A 12,491-nucleotide genomic window follows, 5' to 3' on the forward strand; every position below is an offset into this window, starting at 1 on the left:
CTGCAGATGCTGTGTACCCCAACAGGACTGAGGCTAGACTTTGGAGCCCGAGCCATGCCTGTGTGAACATGGGACCTTTCCTTGATTTGGCCACGTGATCTCAAGTCAGATCCACTTTTGTTCCAGGGTGTGGAGACTCCTCTGGGCTAAAAGACCCAGACACTCATGTGTTATAGCTGACAGCTCTGTCTAAGACACAGAGCTCAGATGCTGTGTTACCTACCCACTAGGTGTGTGACTAGCTAGACCTTTGAGGCAATACTTGTGCCTGTGTGGACCCAGTAACTTTATGTTGATTAGCAAAGTGACCTGAGATCTGATACACTTGTGTTCCAGACTGTGAAGTGTTCTCTGGGCTATAAAATCCAGACACTGGCATTTGTAGTCTCCAGTTCCATCTAAAAACCAGGGTGTAGGTGGTGTGTGCATGAAAGTGAGTGGCTTGACTTTGGTCATTGCAGGGACTTTTCTGTGGATTAGTTGGGTTGCACACTGTCAGACCATCATGTTCTCCACACCATTTGGAACCCTCTCACCTAGAAATTACTGGCAATGGTGTTTTGTAGTTCTCAATTTGGTCTCTAGGTAGCTGTGCAGTCACTGCTGTAATGCTGATCATACACGGTATGTGTTTGTCACCACCATTTTGGTTCCTGCTGCCATGGCCTTTAAAAAAACTAATTGTTATTGCATGCATATATGTTCATGTATACATATTCCTAAATATAATCTGTCCAGTCTGTATAATGATACTTACTTTGTAGTAGTATGACATGTTTGAAGGTTTTTGCATAACTCTAGCCCCTCAGCTGAGGCCTACTTTAGTTCTTAGGATAACTGTTGCTCTTCTGTTAACACCTACTTTCACTTTTAGCATGACAGGAGCCATTTTGTCTTTAATTGTCCATTTTGATCACTGGATGAAATACACAGGACCTACCTGCCCTATAGACGGATAGCAATTTCTTATACTTCAATACTTGTTGCTTAGAATGAGAGAAAAGATCATAAATGTATGTTTTGCTTGAGTTAAAGATAAATATATATTCTCTTAAAATTAAACCACAACACCCTGTTATGATCCTTTTTCCCAGAAAGCTGGACCTGTCCCCCCACCCCCTGCCAAGACCTCCCCTATCACAAATATTAGCTTAAATGATTTTGTCTAGCTACCTAGATACGAGGATCTTGAAACAAAAATGAAGTCTTCTTGCTTAGACTAATATGATGTACCTGGAGTAGAAATGATATTTTTTCTGCTAGGTTGCGGATTTTTCCTTTTAAAAACTCACTTTGAAAATGGATGTGTTGGCACATGCCTATAATCCCAGTGCTCAGGAGGTAGAGATACGCAGGTCTCTATGAATTTGAGGCCAGTCTGGTCTACAGAGTGAATCCAGGGCAGCAAGGACTCTTACAGAGAGAAACCTAGTCTCAAAAAACAAAAACAAAAACTATCAGTGTTACAGTTTGGCTGCCCAGCACAGGCTGAGTCCATGGACAGTCAGGCTTTGTTCTGCATTCAATAAACTTCTATCAGTGTGGTGTTTGGGTGGTCAGTATGGGGCTAGTCCTGAACCCCAGTGGTGGTCAGAATTAAAAATGGCCTCCATAGACTCATAGGCAATGGCATTGTTCAAGATGTGGCCATATTGAAGGAAATATTTAACTGAGGGTTAGTGGCTCACTGTCTCTTCCTGCAGCTTGTAGAGCCACATGTAGAACTCTCAGCCCATTCTTCAAAATCATGTCTGCCTGTATGTCACCAAACTTCATGCCATGAGGATAATGGACTAGAACTCTGAACTATAAGCCAGCGCCAATTAACAGTTTTCCTTTATAACTGTTGCTGTGGTCCTGGTACCTGTCAATATCAACAAAACCCTAACTGAGACATATTTTCAGAGCTGACAATCCAGGATAACCTACGATCACAAATGTGCTTAATCCTTTAACAACCTGCAGGATTCCTAACAACAATCTATAAATATTTGCCCTTATACATGCAGATTACCTGTAGCCTTTACCCCACATCAAGGAAACTTCTCCTTGCAACAGGCAAAAACCACTTTGGAAAAAAACAACCTGTAAATATGTAATACGGTGGGCCTCAGTGCCAATGGGTAAATCTATAAAACATTCCCACACAAAAGGCTCAGGAAACATTGCTGAAGAGAGCTGTGGAAAGTTGATTGTAAGATCTTGAGGATCAATGAGTTTGTGGTGCTATTGCATCTCCTAGTAATCTGAGAAGCTATACCCATGAAGTCTGACAAATATGATTGGACTAACAGAAGCTGAACAAGGATGACACCAGCGAACATGCCAAACAGAACAGAAAATGCCAGCAGATCTGGACAAAGAACCATGGGTGACTGTGAAAAGCTGGGAAGAGAAGAGGCTTTCCCCAGAAGAAAGCACACCAACTGCTGTTCAGTGCGAAACAGTATTTTTAAGTGCCCCACCCCAATTTTAGATGTATTTATTTTAATTTATATGTCTAAACTGTTGAGCCTTCTTGTCATCCCCGAAGGTGCCGTATTTTGAGGTAGAAAACAAACCAATGGCCCAGGTACTCGATAGGCTGGAAAGAGAGGATGCATTGGCCCTATATGCTGGGTACCATCTGGACAGTGTGTGTACAAAGTGCAGAGCAGAGCTGGGAGCTACTGATGCAGGTTACAGGGATGAGGAAACAGAATCATGACCTGAAGATGGACCCATCATGGAAACAGAAGATACAGGCCATGAGTCCCCTGACAGGGAATATCAGTGCTGAACTCACTCCATTGTCTTGAAGAACACCTGAGAACATGGAGATTAGGGTTTCCAGGAATTCTCAAGGCACGAAGAAACTGATTTTAGTATTTCTACCTGTCTGCAGATGAATTAATCTAGAAAAGGGTCAGACTGTCAGAGAATGGATATGGTATGCATTCTACTTCTGTGAATAAATTGTGTTCGGGGGGGGGGCCACAAATACATGGTTGATGCTCTATGGTCACATTAAGTCTTAGGGTAGCCCATCATTGTGAGCCTCTGTGCCCATACTGCATCACTACCTAGAAATAGTTCTGTCCACAGGGTGATTTTCAAGAGCCCTTTGCAATTTGTAGGTTGTACAGAGTTAACAGGAATCATAATGATGTGAGAACATTGGAATTTTATAGGGAGGTCTATGAAAAGAGAGAGTAATTAAAATTGTTTTATTGCTGCATGATACAGTGACAAAGACAGCTCACAAATGAACAGTTAACAACCAGGTCTCAGGTCAGTCAATTCTCTAGGAAAGAATTTCTGCTAGAGCCTTCTTTAAAATGTGCACAGCACCTTCTATATGAAATGTAAAAACCCTGCCATTCTCTAAACCAGTCTTCACAGGGCAGCAGGTCTGCACTGTTCAGTTCAGTTTGACAATTCTTTTCACATGTCCCACAAAATGCCCAAGCAGTGGCATGTAGTGAGGAGAAGACAATGCCATAAATTACTTCAGTGCATTTTGATACCAACAGGTCTTAGATCATAATTTCCCTGATCATACATCAAGAGGTCACAAGATGTCCTGACTGTAAACATAAAACTGAGGTCAATGACTGAGTAGCACAACAGAGGAGAGCATTCAGGTTCATAGACTGACCATATATTTACAGCACAGCGAAGCCACTGGTGAAACTGTCCTATTAGAGGTACATTTAGAAGTGCAGAATTATCTTTCTGAATCCACAGGACACCTGTCCCCATTGTTCCACTACTCTTCATATCATGACAGCTTCCGTGTACTGAGTGTGTCAAACAGCATTTTGATTCCAATGCACCAAACTGTGTCTTAAGCCACATGATCTGCAACTCTTTGATGAATGTTTTCCCACTTGACTTTGACATTTGAGCATTCAGAAGCAAGATTCTAGTGTTTACTGCCAACACTGACATAGTTTGGTCTTCAAGTCATAGACACAGCGCTGACAACATTCAAGGCATATGACTGTAGCAAATGTGATTGTCTTCGGCTGCCTTTTGACCACAATTATTTCCAGAAGCTCAGGACACAATTGGGAAATTTTGTTCACAAGGATATAATGCAGCTGATCATAGCACTCTAGAGGGGCAGGGTAGAGCTCTACAGTCAGCTTGTTTAGATTGGCCATGCAGTAAAGAAGGTCCTTCAGTGCAGCCATGGAGAAGTTATTGTCATAGAAATTGACCCTGGTGAGCTGGGAGCACTGGCTCAGGGCAGGCAGGAGGACTCTGAGGTGAGAGTTATTCAGGTTGCTGTGCTGTAACTCCAGGGTCTTCAAAGTATCCGCTACACTCTTTAGGAGAAGTTGGAGACCTGTGGGATGTAACCTGGTTAACACTCTTTCACTGAGATTCAGCTGTTTCAGTTGACGGAGGCTCTGACTCACTGACAAGTGTTTCAAGACTGACTCTGAGAGATGGCAGCGAGTAATAGTCAAGGATTCCAATGGAGTCTTCAGGTATCTAGGGAAAGATCAAAAATTAATTCTGACTTATGTTGTTAGAGGATATTACTAAGGTTGACACTGAAGGGGGAACCACATATGCCAAGTCTATCTACATTTACACTGACTGTCATCACCGAGGTACAGACTGAAGGTGTGTGCTCATATCACTATCCCTGAGGCATAGCACTATCAGGTGGGATGGTCTCAGAACATAGATATGCAACCACCTATCCTTACTCGGTCAGACAGAGGACTAGAGCGTTCTACATCATGCCAGGGGACCATACCCAGAAAGGATTATCACAGAAAGGTTCTGACAACCTCGTGGCATATGTTCAACACATTTCATCCTTATCTTTGCTATCTAGGACAACCAATGTCCCTGATTTCAGTTCTCCACCTTAAATCAGATGAAACTGCACCCCAAAGTCATCAGTTCCCATCTATTAAGTCCTACCCTCTATTCAAATCATTCTTCTCTAAAAGGAAATTAGAGGCTGAGAGGCATCAGCAGAGGAACAAACTGGTTTCTGATCACAGACATTTGTGTAGAGAACTCGACTAGGTACCACAGCTGTGGGCCTTCTCCAGCTTAGGTCCCTAGCCTATTCCCTTCTATAATCTTAGACAAGATCCCAAAGTGGAATATCCAAAGGACACTCACTGCATCTGATCCATCGTTGTAGTTGATATACTTGCCATGCAGTTCTCTGCATTTCCTACTCCAGCTCAAACTCTGCTTAATGAATGGGACCTGAACAAATGCCCTCAGTTCAGAAGGAAACAATGCACACTGAGATACTTTCATGACTCACAAGCTGTAGAATCCACTGTGGCTGCCACCCCAGAGGTGCACACTAATGCTAAGGGTAGAGGGAAAATTTTGCTGATGTAGCAGAAAGGGCTCACCATCATTCCTTACCTGCAAAACTGTTTTACATCGTCAGTGGAAAGGTAGATCCCACTCATGGAGAGATGCTGGAGACAGTTCAATTTGGAGAACTGAGCAAAGAACGTGGAGGCATAATTCTTCTCTCTGTCTGCCAATGTATTTACAACCCAGTGTGAGTTCAAGTAGATGTGACTTAAATGGAATTTACGGAGATTAATCATCTGGCCAAGGAAAGGTGCAAAGTGACCCATGAAGGACAGGACCTGGTTTGTATATAGTTCCAATTCCTCAATGTAGTGTGGCTTGAAAATGTCCAAGACATCCCTGATGATTTCCACAGGAAAAGCACATATCTTCATTTTCAGACAGTGTAGATGTACAGAGCCCTTTCTCTGCTGGGCCCACTGCAACAAGTACATTTGGTGTTCTTTCAGCTGCAAGTAGAGGCTGAGGTCAGTAACCACCTTCAAACGTTGCCTCCGGGCATATCTATGAATGCGATTTGCTACTTGCTTCTCCCTCACAGTCTCTGCTGAGTAGGATCCATCCTCTTCTCCAGCCCACACATCCCAGAAATCCTGGTGCACATTCCGTAAGTCAAGCACCTGAAGCTTGCACCTTCTGTGAGGGGATAAGAAAGAGTTGCACAATGTAAACCAGGACCAACATGGAGGCAGCTTGTACCCCACTTTTCTAATGTCAGTTCCAATGTAGAACCCCACACAGGCCAGGAAAGCACTCTTTGCCTGAGCTACATCTGGAGGCATGTCCTGCATGCCTCCATTCAATGTCTGTGGACTTGTCTTTTACACATGGAATGTGTCTGGACTTGTCATTTCCACATCTAGTGTCTATAGGAGAGTCAGGGAAAAGCTTCTCCTACTAGGGCTACATCTGGTCTAAGGTGTCCTCTATTGCTGACTGTCATTTATAACAGCTCTCAACTAGAGTAATAGTTCCACAGACCTCCAAGCCAAGGACATCACCATCCTCTGTACAGTTTGACCCCTTTCCCTCCTGACCTCACCTGTTTCTTACCACTAGCCCAGTGATTTCCCTTCTAGCCTCCTTGGGCCTTGCTTACCTGGGATGAGTCTTCTGCATCAACAGAATGTCTATGCCATCCAGCACAGCTTGCAAGGTCTCCACTTCAGGGGTCTTCATCAGTACCCCCACAGGAAGGCAAGGAAAAGGCCAGGCTGCCACCATTGTCTTCAATATCTTTGTGTGTCTGCCATGGAAGGCCAGCTTGAACAGTGGAGGGAAGAGTTCAATGGGCAGGTACTTGAGAGCAGAGATGGAAAAGGCATCATTCCTCAGGAGGCACTGCATGGCCAACCTCACGAGTGTGGGAGGGTTGTACATGCTCATCCTAATGGATAGATATTCTGACAGAGGGACCTGTTGAAGCATTTAGGAGACACAGTTTCAGGCTAAGATCTGGAAATTCTTCTTTGTCAATATCACAGGAACTAGAGTGTTAGACTCCATCTATACATCAGACTGTCCAATCATCCAGTCTGGTGATCCCAAAGCCAAACATTCATAACTCTCATCATATTGGTTCTCTTGTAAGCCAGTACATAGGCACAAAAATGCCCATGTTCCTACCAGGTACCCAGCCCTGCTCCTCTGGATCTCATGCCTGGTCAGAAGGGTTATCAGAAACATACAGTTTTACCAGACTCTTCTTGTTACAGGAAAAGATACTGAACAAATTTCCAGGCCCTCAAGAATGCACACTGTGACATGACATGACAATCATACACTTATCATGCTTTGTCCTTTCAGTCGAACCATCCTGGGAAGGACCAAGGAGAATATGTGAGACACCTGACAACATGCACCATCCTTTGTGCCCTTGGAGCCCAGTGAAGGGGCACTGGGTTACATTTTATTAATTTGAAGAATGCTGTAAAAGCTCCACAAATTCATAGCCACCTGGCTACACACTTAGACCATGGGTGAAATGAAAATGTCAGAGAGACATGCAACTTTCTCAAAAGCATCTGAAAACCCAGTTATGAAATGAGAGCACCTGCAAAAAGTGTGTCTTAGATGAGAATCCAAGTGTCCAGAAGCTACAAGGAAGAGAATCCCCCCTGTTGATGTGATCAAGGGAAAAAAGAAGTGAGAAAACTCTTCATCAATATTCTTAAGTTTTTATTTACACTTTTACACATGGTATTACCTGCAAAGAGGTCTGGAGTAGAATTGTCTATGCTTGCAAAGGTGAAGGAATCACACTAGATAACAAGTGCTTGTGGCAACTCAACATGTTCCTGCCTCTAAATAGGATCCTTGAGATTGTCTGTTCCCACCGACAAGGAATGGCAAATGCAGGTGCTTCATACAACACTGCATAGATGCCACACAGCATAGCAAGAACCTGAAATTCTAGGTTTTTGGATCAAGATAAAGGAGGATTCTAGGTTAGTCTAATCAATATGTTGTATGTCAGGTTAGGGATACAAATAAAATAATATTTTAACTGTCAGTCTGGTTTGGTGCTGAAGGTCTGTGATCCCAGCAATCTGGGATGCAGAAAATGTAGACCTCTGTGAGTTCAGGACAGCCTGATCTATAACAGGAGTCCAGATAAGCCAACACAACACAGAGGATTCCCTTTATTATTACTTACAATGTACTTGCACATGTGTCTAAATACCAGAATAGAGCACCAGACCCCATTATAGATGGGTATCAGGCATCATGTGGTTGATTGGCATTGAACTCCAGACTTCTGTAAGAAGAGTCAATGCTCCTAACCTCTGACCCATGGCACTGGCTCCAAAATACTTTCTGTTAAAAAACAAAACAATGATTGTAGAGTAGACTCATGGATAAGAACACTAGCCACTATGGGTTTTAAAGTTATTCCAGGACAGCCAAGGCAACAGAGAAACCCCTTCTCTATCAACAACCAAATACACACACACACACACACACACACACACACACACACACACTCACCCACAAAATCACCAACATTCCCCTCAAAAATATTTTCAAAGATCTTCATTGAAGTTCTCACTTAGTGAAGTTTGTTCCCACTGCACATGCCGTCTGACATTCAGTCACATTCCCAGGTCATCTATTTCACTGTTTATTTAGTAATATGTAGAGTTAAACCTTCCCCACACTGCCCAGTCTACCCTGGAGTGTGATCTTTTGCTCAGAACATTACTTTGAGTTTCAGACTTTGGCTGCTGTGAGATAATTGGGTCCTATTTTGCACACACACACACACACACACACACACACACACACACACACACACACTCTCACACTCTCACACACACACTCACACACACACAAGTCTCAGATGGTAGTAGTAAAATAGACAGCATGAAGCAACCACATTCCCAGCGCCGTGGTTCTCACCTGCCAGGACCTGGGGATTCTGTGCATGAATCCATCTCTAGCACTCTTTTACACAACATTTTAGAGAAAAATTCAGTACATACAGCTATAAAAACATAATCTGTGAAACATAATTTAAGATACTGCAAAGGGATTAAATTAGAACAAAGATCCTAGCTCATATTTCAGAGTGAGCCTAGTAGCCTCCGCAGAGCAAAAGTTACTAGAGTTCAATGTTGGCCTTGCTTAGTTGAAATCCTATCTCTTGAATCTCAAGAGAACAAAGAAACAAACATCAACATTCCTAGGAAATGACCAGTTCTCTTCAAAATCAAATTATGCACACACTGAAATTTTTAAATTGGGCTGATTGTGGTGGCACATGCCTTTATTCATAGTACACTGGAGGCAGAGACAGGGCAATCACTGAGACTTCAATGCCAACCAGGGCTACACAGTGAGGCCAGGACAGCCAAGGCTAACACAGAGAGAGTCTGTCTCAAAAAACAAAATAAACACACACACAAACAAACTAACTAACTAAGAACATTTCTAAATTGGAAATGGAGTGTTGCTTGGTGGTGATAAGGCTAGCCCAGCATTCTAGAAGCCTCCTGATTTAAGCAGTGACTTACCCGGTAAGAACACTGTTGACAAGGTTACTGTTCTCAGCAGGGTCAGGCAGAAACTCCAAGCTCAGGGAATCTGATGTTTTACTAAATCTCCTATGAGCCTTTTATACCCCTTCCACCTTGCCCCTCCTCGTGTAGCCCTGCCTCCCATCCAGAAGATCCTATCTGATTGGTCCAATGAGTCTCCACCCAACCCAACTCTGCTAAAATTTGAAATTGTCCTACACTAGGTTGATTGGTATTAAAACCGATGAACTGGAAAGTCAAGATTCTGATGGGTGTGGTGGTGACACACAACTATTGTACCAGCCACTTGGAATGCAGAGGCAGGCCGCTACACAGTTAACTCAAGGCTAGCCAGCTCTGGAAAGTAACTCCCAAGACAGCCAGAGCTATAAAAAGAAACCCGGCCTGAGGAAAACAATATATAGAGGCTCATGTAGATCTATGAAAGAAGCAAGAGAATTTTATTCAGAGTACACAAACCAGTTCAGTCTTGATTCACCCTTCGGTTCGCTTCTTTAATGTTATTTGTCTTTCTTTTTTGGTTCCCCTGATGCCTCATGAGACAGGTTTTCTATGGGTACTCTTGGCTATCCTGGACTTGTGTTTGTAGAGCAAGTATACATAGACCTCACATCAATGTGCCTGCCTTTGCCTCCTGAGTGCTGAGATTAAAGGCCTATGCAAGGTTACCGGGCTCTGCCCTCCTGTTCTTCTTATCCAGGTTCATTGGTGGATATAGTTAGATAAAAATGGGTCGAGAGTTGAGCGTTGTGGCGCAGTTCCTTAAACCAAGCTAAAAGCCGCTAGAGGCAGGGAGATATCAGGAAGTTCTTGGCGAAACCTGAGTCTGGTTGAGAAGCTAAGTGTCCCGAGGCTTCGAGAAGAAAGATTAAACATGTCAAATTCAGGTCCAGAGGAAGAACGGAAATTGAAGGAAAAAAAAACAAGGAAAAAAACAAACTAACAAACCAAACACTGAACATTCATATGATTTTTGTTTATATTTTTGCCTATGGTATTACTGGCTGCAGAGCAGTCTTGAGTAGAATTGTCTAAACTTCCAAACTTGAATGGGTCTAATTAGAGAGCCCGCGGTTTTGCCAACTCACCATGGCCCTGCCAGTGAGGAGGAGACTTGGCGTTTTGTTATTTTTCCCACTATGACTAGCAACTGCAAGTGATTCAGAACAATGCATAGACAACCACACAGCATAGAAGAACCTAAAACCCCAGCTTGTTGGAACAAAAAACAGGAGGATTCTAGGTCAGTCTAATCCATAAGGTGTATTTCAAGGTAGTCTATGTTAGGGAAATGAAGTAAAATTATATTTTAAATGTCAGCCTGGTGTGGTGGTGCTCACCTGTGATCCCAGTAATCTGAGATGCAGAGAAGGTAGATCTCTGTGAGTTCAGGACCGCCTATCTAAAAGAGAAGTCCAGATTAGGCAAGACAACACAGAGAAATCCACCACCCTTTTTAAAAATTATTTATACTGTATTCTCCTTGCATGCAGCCATTATACCAAAAGCGGCCACCATACCCCATTATAGATGGTTATGAGCAATCATGTGGTTGGTGGGGATTGAACTCAGGACTGTTGTGAGAAGAGTCAATGCTCCTAACCTCTCACCCCTTGTTCTAGCCCCAGTATTCCTTCTCTTAAAAACAAAACAATGAATGGATAGTAGCCTCATGGATAAGGACACTGGGCACCATGGATTTTTAAGGGTACTCCAGGACCGCCAAGCCAATAGTGAAATCCCTTCTCTATCAACAGACAAAAACATCAAAAAATCAACACCATTCCCCTCAAAAAGATTTCCAAAGGTCTTAACAGAAGCTCTTCCTTAGTGGTGTCTGTTCCCACTGACCATGCCTTCTAAAATTCAGTCACATTCCCCAGTCATTTATTTGACTCTTTGTTTAATCATATGGAGAGTTAAGCCTTCCCCATGCAGCCCAGTCTACCCTGGAATGTGATCTTCTTTTGCTCAGTACATTACTTACTTTACTTTGAGATTAAAGGTGTGGCTGCTGTCAGATAATTGTGTCCTACTTTGCACAAACACACACACATGTCTCAGATGGAAGTAGCAAAATAGACAGTCTGAAGCAACCCCCCATTCCTAGCGCCTTGGTTCACACCAGGCTGGACTCGTGGCTTCCGTGCATGAAGCCAACCCAAGCACTGTTTGTGGTCTACATTTAAGAGAAAAATTCAGTTCATACACCTACAAAGCCATAATCTGTGTAACATTAATGAAGATACTGTAAAGGGATTAAATTAGAACAAAGATCCTGGATCATCTTTCAGAGTGAGCCTAGAAGCCTGGCCAGAGCCAGAGAATGTAGAGCTCAAGGCCAGCCTTGTTTAGTTGAGACTCGGTCTCTTAAATCTCAAGAGAACAAAGAAACAAACATCAACACTCCCTGGTAATGACCGGTTCTCTTAAACACCAAATTATACACACAGTGAAAATTTTAAATTGGGCTGATCGTGCTGGCACACGCCTTTATTCCTAGCACTCTGGAGGCAGAGACAGGGCAATCACTGAGAGTGCAATGCCAACCAGGGCTACACAGTGAGGCCAGGACAGCCAAGGCTAACACAGAGAGAGTCTGTCTCGAAAAACAAAACAAACACACAAACAAACTAACTAACTAAGAACATTTCTAAATTGGAAATGGAGTGTTGCTTGGTGGTGATAAGGCTAGCCCAGCATTCTAGAAGCCTCCTGATTTAAGCAGTGACTTACCCGGTAAGAACACTGTTGACAAGGTTACTGTTCTCAGCAGGGTCAGGCAGGAACTCCAAGCTCAGGGAATCTGATGTTTTACTAAATCTCCTATGAGCCTTTTATACCCCTTCCACCTTGCCCCTCCTCGTGTAGCCCTGCCTCCCATTCAGAAGATCCTATCTGATTGGTCCAATGAGTCTCCACCCAACCCAACTCTGCTAAAATTTGAAATTGTCCTACACTAGGTTGATTGGTATTAAAACCGATAAACTAGAAAGCCAAGATTCTGATGGGTGTGGTGGTGACACACAACTATTGTACCAGCAATTGGACTGCAGAGGCAGGCTGCTACACAGTTAACTCAGGGCCAGGCAGCTCTGGAAAGTAACTCCCAAG

At 43.2% G+C, this 12,491-nt stretch overlaps 1 protein-coding gene and 1 long non-coding RNA gene across 2 annotated transcripts; both read right to left on the reverse strand.

Annotated features, from left to right (window-relative positions):
* Nucleotides 1-3,911: 3,911 nt before the first annotated feature.
* LOC311599675 (PRAME family member 12-like) lies at nucleotides 3,912-6,816 on the reverse strand (the record flags this gene model as incomplete). The annotated part of the gene is made up of 3 exons (XM_084785687.1): nucleotides 6,440-6,816; nucleotides 5,386-5,976; nucleotides 3,912-4,479 (listed from the first exon to the last, which is right to left on the reverse strand). Exons 1-3 carry the CDS (start codon nucleotides 6,766-6,768, stop codon nucleotides 3,912-3,914), a joined length of 1,488 nt encoding a protein of 495 aa, XP_084641813.1. The 5' UTR covers nucleotides 6,769-6,816.
* Nucleotides 6,817-7,911: 1,095 nt separating this feature from the next.
* Nucleotides 7,912-12,189, reverse strand: LOC311600279. The gene is made up of 3 exons (XR_014780194.1): nucleotides 12,114-12,189; nucleotides 10,718-10,775; nucleotides 7,912-7,931 (listed from the first exon to the last, which is right to left on the reverse strand). It is a non-coding gene; the product is annotated as an uncharacterized lncRNA (long non-coding RNA).
* Between the last annotated feature and the right edge of the window lie 302 nt (nucleotides 12,190-12,491).

Source organism: Acomys minous (genome assembly GCF_964271855.1).
Source record: "Acomys minous genome assembly, chromosome: 6".
NCBI classification, from domain to species: domain Eukaryota; kingdom Metazoa; phylum Chordata; class Mammalia; order Rodentia; family Muridae; genus Acomys; species Acomys minous.